Raw genomic sequence first — 7,244 nt, 5'->3', positions numbered from 1 at the left:
GTCCTGCCCCGAATGGGGGATTGGGGGCAGATGGGAAGCAAGGCTGGTCAGGGATATGGCCGATTGGGGCCCAGATAAGGCTGGTTGGCTGCCGCAATGCAAGTCATAGCCACCAGCTATTCTGGTCATTCTGCCATTCCGGTCACAGGGCTTTTATGTACAAAGATAGATAACTGGGTTACCGAAGAGGTTAAAGAAGAAATTAAAATCATCCTGGAAGTAAATGAAAATTAAAAATAAAAGTCCAAAATCTATGGGACACACTGAAAGAGTCCTTAGAGGGAACTTCATAGCATTACAGGCCTAACTCAAAGAACAAGAAAAACAGTTAACAAATTATCTAACCCGCACAACTTAAAAAGTTAGACAGAGCAACAAGCAAAGCCCAAACTGAGCAGCAGGAAGGAAATAATGAAGATCACAGCAGAAATAAATGACATAGAGACCAAAAACCGCACAAAAGATTAATAAAGACATGAGCTATTTCTTTGAAAGGATAAACCAGATTGACTAAGCTCTAGCTAGGCTCACCAACAGGACCCCAGTAAACAAAATCAGAAACGAAAGAGGCAAAATAGCAAAAGACCCCACAGATATAAAAAGGATTGTAAATAAATACTATGGACAACTCTACTCCAACAAACTGATCAACCCTGAAGAAATGGACATATTCCTAGAAAAATACAATCTTCCTAAACTCAGTTAGGAAGAATAAAACATAGGACCACACCAATAACTACTCAGGAAATTCAAGCAGTCACAAAAATAACTTGCAGCAAACAAAAGCCTGGGCGAGACGGCTTCACAGGGACTTTTACCAAGTGTTCAAAGAAAAACTAAAACCTTCTTCCTCAGACTATTCCATAAAATTCAAAGGAAGTACCATTTCCCAACACTTCCTATGAAGCCAGCATTACTCTAATCCCAAAGCCAGATAGAGAAAACACAAAGAAAGAAAAATGCAGGCCAATATATCTCTGATGACCATAGATGTTACAATCCTCAACAGAACTCTAACAAATGCGATGCAACATTACATTGAAATGAGCATACACCATGCCAAAGCGGATATATTCTGGGGAAGTAGGAAGAGTCAACATCCAGAAATCAATAAGTGTGATGCATCACATAAACAAATTGAGAGAGATTAATATCCATTGGTGCAGGAAAAGCATTTGACAAAATCCAACACCCAATTTTGATAAAAACTCTAAGCAAACTGGGCATAGAGGGATCATACCTCAACATTAAAAAAGCCTTATGTGACAAAACTACAGACAACATCATACTCAATGGGCAAAAACAATTACTCTAAGAAGAGGAACAAGACAGGGATGCCCACTCTCACCACTTCTGTTCGACAGAGTACTGGTAGTGCTAGGCAATGCAGTCAGACATGAAGAAGTCAAACAAGGCATGCTAAGTGGAAAAGAGGAAGTAAAACTGTCATAATTCGCAGATGGCATGGTATTGTACATAGAAATACCTAAAGACTCCACCAAAAAAAACTAGGAGATTTAATAAATGAATTTGGCAATGTAGCAGGGTACAAAATTAACACCCAGAATTCTATGGCTTTTTGATACATGGATAATGAACTCAGAAATAGAAACAAACAAACAAAAATGCCATTTAGCAGTGCAACAAAAATTTAAGAAACCTAGGAATAAACTTAACTAAGGAGGTAAAAACCTGTTCTTGGAAAACTACAGGAAATTGAAAAAAAGTGATAGAGGAAGACTAAAGCAAATAGAAGAACATACCATATTCATGGTTTGGTACAATCAACATCATTAAAATGTTCATAGTACCCAAAGCAATGTACAGTTTTAATGTATTAACCATTAAAATGTCAATGGCGTATCTCACAGACCTAGAAGAAAGTTTCCAAAAACTCCTATGAATTTAAGAAAAGACCCCAAATAGTTACAGCAATCTGGACAAAGAAGAACAAATTTGGAGGGATCACAATACCAGATATCAAGCTATACTACAAGCCACCATTCTCAGAACTGCGTCTTACTGGAACTAAAACAGACAAAAAGACCAATGGGACAGAACAGAGAACATAGAAGTCGACCGTAACCATTATGCTCAATTAATATTTGACAAAGGGAGGAAAAAGCATATAATGGAGTCATACAGTCTCTTCAATAATTGGTGTTGGAACCTGGATGGCAGTCAGGCCTAGGCAGGGCTGGGTAGGTGGGGCGGCGCGGGGCGGGGCGGGGCGCGGAGGGGCGGGGCGCGGCGGGGCGGCTGCGCACTGGGCTAGGACTCTGCTGGCACAGGCACTGCACTGGAGACTCTTGCCCTTCCCGCGGGGTCTGGGGCCTCCCAGCAGGGCCCCATGGAGGACCTTAGCCTGGACAGCTGCAGAGAGGAGGACGCGGCGCCAGGCGCCAAGGGGTGGCCCGAACCCCAGGCGAGGGTGCACTTCCGCGTGACAAGGTTCATCATGGAGGCAGGTGTCAAGCTAGGGATGCAGTCCATTCCCCTCGCCACCGCCTGTGCCATTTACCATAAGTTCTTCTGCGAGATCAACCTGGACGCCTATGACCCCTACTTGGTCGCCATGTCTGCCCTTTACTTGGCTGGCAAAGTGGAAGAACAGCCCCTGCGAACCCGTGACATCATCAACGTGTCCAACAGGTACTTCCACCCAGGCAGCGAGCCCTTGGAGATGGACTCCCTAGTCTGGGTGATCCAGGACAGCATTGTGCAGTGCGAGCTCCTTGTGCTGCGGGTACTGCGCTTCCAAGTCTCCTTTCAGCACCCACACAGGTACCTGCTCCACTACCTGATTTCTCTCAAGAACTGGCTGAATCCTTACAGCTGGCAACGGACCCCCATCTCCGTCACTGCCTGGGCCCTGCTGCGGGACAGCTACCGCGGGGGGCTGTGCTTCCGGTTCCAGGCTCAGCACATAGCGGTGGCGGTGCTCCACCTGGCCCTGCAGGTCTATGGGGTCCAGGTGCCCGCTGAGGCCATGGCCGAGAAGCCATGGTGGCAGGTGTTTAGTGGCGACCTTACCAAGCCAATCATTGATAACATTGTGTCTGATCTCACTCGCATTTATACCATGGACACAGAGATCCCCAAAGACAAGCCTGGGACACTCGGCTGCCAGGGGACAGCGCCACCATATCGCCCTTAGGGCCGGTCCCCAGAGCACTGGCAGGGAGGACTGGTTTTGTGCTGCTGGAGAAAGGCTGGTGAAGGCGATGACATGCAGCCACTTTGATTCTCAGGCTTTGACTCTCCCTGGCAGCCAAGGTCCAGATGGGAATGGGCGCTGCACCTCCCGCGGGCAGGAGGGTGCCACGGGCAGGAGGGTGCTGCGGGCAGCTCTGAGGCCTCCGGGTCTGCTTTTGTCCTTTGAAAGGACGCAGACTACAGCCGAGGTTTGGGATCAGTGGAAGGAAAATCAAAGAACGGATGGGACTGTGCCCCAGGGGATTTTTTTAAAGGCCAGATTTAGAGAAAGTATGACTCAATTAACATAGAGGAAATTTTATTTTGTTTCATTGAAGATATTACAAAGCCAAAATAAAAACATAATAATTATTGGTGTTGGACTTTTAGCACAGATACATGCAAAAAAAAAATTAGTCTAGACCACCAACTGACACCATACACAAGTATAAATTGGGAATGAATAAAGGACTTAAAAGTAAGTGGGTAACCATGAAAATCTTAGAAGAAGCAAAATATCAGGCATCTGTCTCAGCAATACCTTTACTGATACAGCTCCTAGGGCAATGGAAACTGAGGAGAAAAGAAACAAATGGGACGACATCAAATTAAAACACTTCTGCAGAGAAGAAGCGGCCAACAAATACAACAACAACAACAACAACAACAACAAAACAAGGAAGTCCACTGCCTGGGAGAAGATATTTGCCAATGTTATATCAGATAAGGACCTATTCTGCAAAATTCATACTGAACTCATCCTCTAAACAAAAGGAAGATCAACATTCCAATAAAAAACTGGGCACCACCACCACGAAGGCCCCCTCTGACTTATGGTGGCCCAGTTCCTGTGATGATTATTACAGCCACACAGGAGATGGGTATGATGGGGGCACGGCAATTACTGCAACAGCCGATGGGACACCCCTGTAAGAGGTCCTGAGTGTGGTGCTGGTGGCGATCACAGGATACACCATGTATGCAAGAGAGAGTGAATCATGCAGTACAGTAGCTCACCTGATTGGGCACTCGGGGAGTCAGAGGGGAAGCCCCAGTGACAGAAGAATTAGACACTGAAAATAAAAATGATAAGGTACAGACAATATTTTATTGTAAGGAATTTGGCTTCTGTTATTTAAGAATGACAAAAAGCAAATGGTAGGTTTGGGGAAAGCATCAAGAATTGTAGGTACCATTATGAAGTTTCAGGATTGGAGGCAAGGTTTGAATTGTACAAGGTTGCTTCCTAAGTGCTGATTTAAATTACAATATACTTAAATGTTTAAATTTTACATATTGTATTGTTAACATATTCAGAATATAAGCACAACCAACAGACCAACAGAGGGAAGACACTGGGAGTGGGTGACAAGAACAAGAGACTAGAGATAGAGGAAGCCGGAGGGAAGGTCAGTAGAGAAAAAGAAAGAGACATATATAATACTTTTTGTAAAACCTTAAACACTAACATTACAAAAAATTTTCAGAAGAAAGTGTTCTGCAACATGGGATTTCTTGTCTGATTTTACAACAAACACAGAAAAGCAGTCTGTTTGGATGGTGAGTTATATTCATGGCCCTAAATTTCCCAGGGTGTCTATGACCATATGTGCATAAAGTCTTTGAAGTGAACTGCATACAAAATGAAGCACTGTGTTATTTCGTCATGGCATGCTGCCCTGTTTTCCAGTTAGGGAGGGTAAACAAATGAGGTATTCTCCTTGGAAAACCTAAATAGATAAACGGATTGAAGAACCTCTGACAAGGCTGCAAAACAAGGATTCCTCCAGCTCTGTGGCCCACACTTTGCCCCCTAAGATACTGATAAGGAGCAGGCCAATCCCACTGGCCCCAGGAGGAAGAGGAGACCTTGGGGAAATGGGAGATGGTGGTGAGCAGCAACAGGGCAATGTGGCGTGGCAGCACAGCAGCCTAGACCTCAGCATGAGGAAGATTCACAGACACCTGTGGAAAGGAGTATAGGAAGAACATGTCATGGCAGCCCCTGTTGAGGGGCAGGTGGAAAGGCCTGAAGGTGCTGTGGGTGGCCTAGAGGGAGGGTTCAGAGGAGTGGCTCAAGGAATCTGCTTTGACTCTGAGTCACAGTGGACATGCACACTCCCTCCTCCTGCCTAAGCCCCCCTGCCTGAGCTGGAATTGCACTGCCCTTGTTGTACTGGTAGTTCCTGTCTCAGCCACACACCCTGCGGCCCTGCTGTTACAGGCTGTTTCCCTCCCAGCATCCAGGTGTCCCTGTGAGAGAAAAATATTGGCCCAGGAACCTGGCAGCACACCAGGGGAGAGCCCAGGCAGCCCCTCCTCACCTGTCCTGTCCGCTCACTAGGGGCCATCATCCTCTCATAGTACTTCAGGGGATTGAGCCACAGGTCCTTGCTGATGATCTGGTAGGGCAAACAGACCTGGGTTAGGAGAACACAGGGACCCAGATAGAATCCCAAGCAGCAGGCGGACACAGGAAGCTGTATGCTGGCATGGCCAGCGACATCCCACCTCAGCAATCCTGCCAGATGCTGTCACACTGTGGTCAGAGAACCAGTAGAAGAAGCTGGCGCTGCTTTCCTGGAGCCTGTGGCTGTAGACTTCTCATTCACAATGCTGGTACCACTGAATGGGAGTGGCACGGGACAACCTGTATCCTGCAGGAGAGGGGTATGTGAAGCTGGGTACATCGCCTTCCATCCCTGCCCACCACCAGCTGCAGCCCATGCAGGGAGCCTCCTCTTACCTGTGAGGGTGATGAGATACTCCTTCACAATCACATGGTTGCGGAAGTAGGGGTTGCTGCGGAAGTACAGGCTAATGGTGCAGCAACCCCAGGGATGCCTGACTTCCCTCACCTGCAGATGGAAAGTGGATACAGGGAGTGAAATCGCAGCCCAGTGCTGCCGCCTGTAGCTGTTTTCAGGGACAGGCCATTTCCCCACCTGCCCTCCACTACTCCTTGGACCAGGTGCACTTACCTTCAAATCAATCACATGGCCGAGCATATTTTCATCTTGGATGCTGATCAGGGCCGACAACTCTGGGTGGTTGACAAACTGCTTTGGGTCAAGGAGCCTGCAACCTGGGAGCTGGGCATGGACCAGCTAGAAAGAGCAGCCTGGCCTGGCCTCTCCTTCCCTTAAGGCCACTCCTTCTCCATCAAGGGCAGAAAGGGGCACAGCACCACTCTGTTTCCTGACAGACCCTGATGCCCACCAGATTGTTTTGTGCTGAGGGCTTGACAGGCTACACATCACACATTCCTGCTTCTGACTGAGGAACTGGACATAGAGACGGCCTGTAAGGCAGCGTTAGTTAGTCCCAGAACAGCCCGTGCAACACAGCCCTGTCTGTGGGCATCAGGCCCTGGTGTATGCGTGCCTCTGCCTTGGAGCTCTGCCCCTGAACCCCCTGGTAATGCTTCTATGGTGCCTGTACAAGACAGAGGGTGTCTCCAGGATCCTGGGCCAGACCAGGGCGCACTGCCCCTAGCTTGTCCTCAATGTTCTTTTCTAGGGGAACCATCCCCGCTTACACCGTTCTCCTGCACTGTCCCATGCTCCTTGTGATCCTGCTCCTCTACCCTCAAGGATACAGCTGTGAGCCAGAACCCAGGGATGCGCCAGATATTGAGGCTTCTCCGTTTGAAATAGGGCTTGAGCATCTGCTGAGTCCTGCACCTGAGCCGAGAGAAGGCCCTGCTGGCTTGCTCGTTCATGGGCTCCATCTCCAATTGAAGGGCCTGGAGCACCTCCAGAGGGGACCAGGTTAACTTGGCCCTGGGCCCTGACTGGGACTGCTCCTGCTGCACTGGCTCCTCTTCTTCTGGCTTTGCTTTGGCCTTGGACTGAGGCTCCACCTCTCCCACCTGTTCCACTGCCTCCATGGTGCACTTCCCCTCCCCCTGCAGGACAAACTGCTCCCCTGCAATTAATTGCTCCTCCATACACCCCTCCTCCTGGTGGTCACTTCCTTGCGGGTCACCTGGAGCCTGTGCCTCCAGCCTCAGCTCTTCACTGACCACCTCCTCCTGCCTCCCCCTGCAG

The 7,244-nt window shown here is 48.3% G+C and overlaps 1 protein-coding gene across 1 annotated transcript; it reads left to right on the top strand.

Annotated features, from left to right (window-relative positions):
• Positions 1–2,350: 2,350 nt before the first annotated feature.
• Positions 2,351–3,157, top strand: LOC308512405 (cyclin-Q-like; the record flags this gene model as incomplete). Its single annotated transcript, XM_081082168.1, has 1 exon — positions 2,351–3,157. The coding sequence occupies one exon, from the start codon at positions 2,351–2,353 to the stop codon at positions 3,155–3,157; it is 807 nt and encodes a 268-aa protein (XP_080938294.1).
• Between the last annotated feature and the right edge of the window lie 4,087 nt (positions 3,158–7,244).

The sequence above is a fragment of the Myotis nattereri genome (assembly GCF_964212035.1).
Source record: "Myotis nattereri genome assembly, chromosome: Y".
NCBI classification, from domain to species: Eukaryota; Metazoa; Chordata; class Mammalia; order Chiroptera; family Vespertilionidae; genus Myotis; species Myotis nattereri.
Note: the sequence above shows the minus strand (reverse complement) of the source record. Positions and strands in the feature narration are given on the sequence as shown.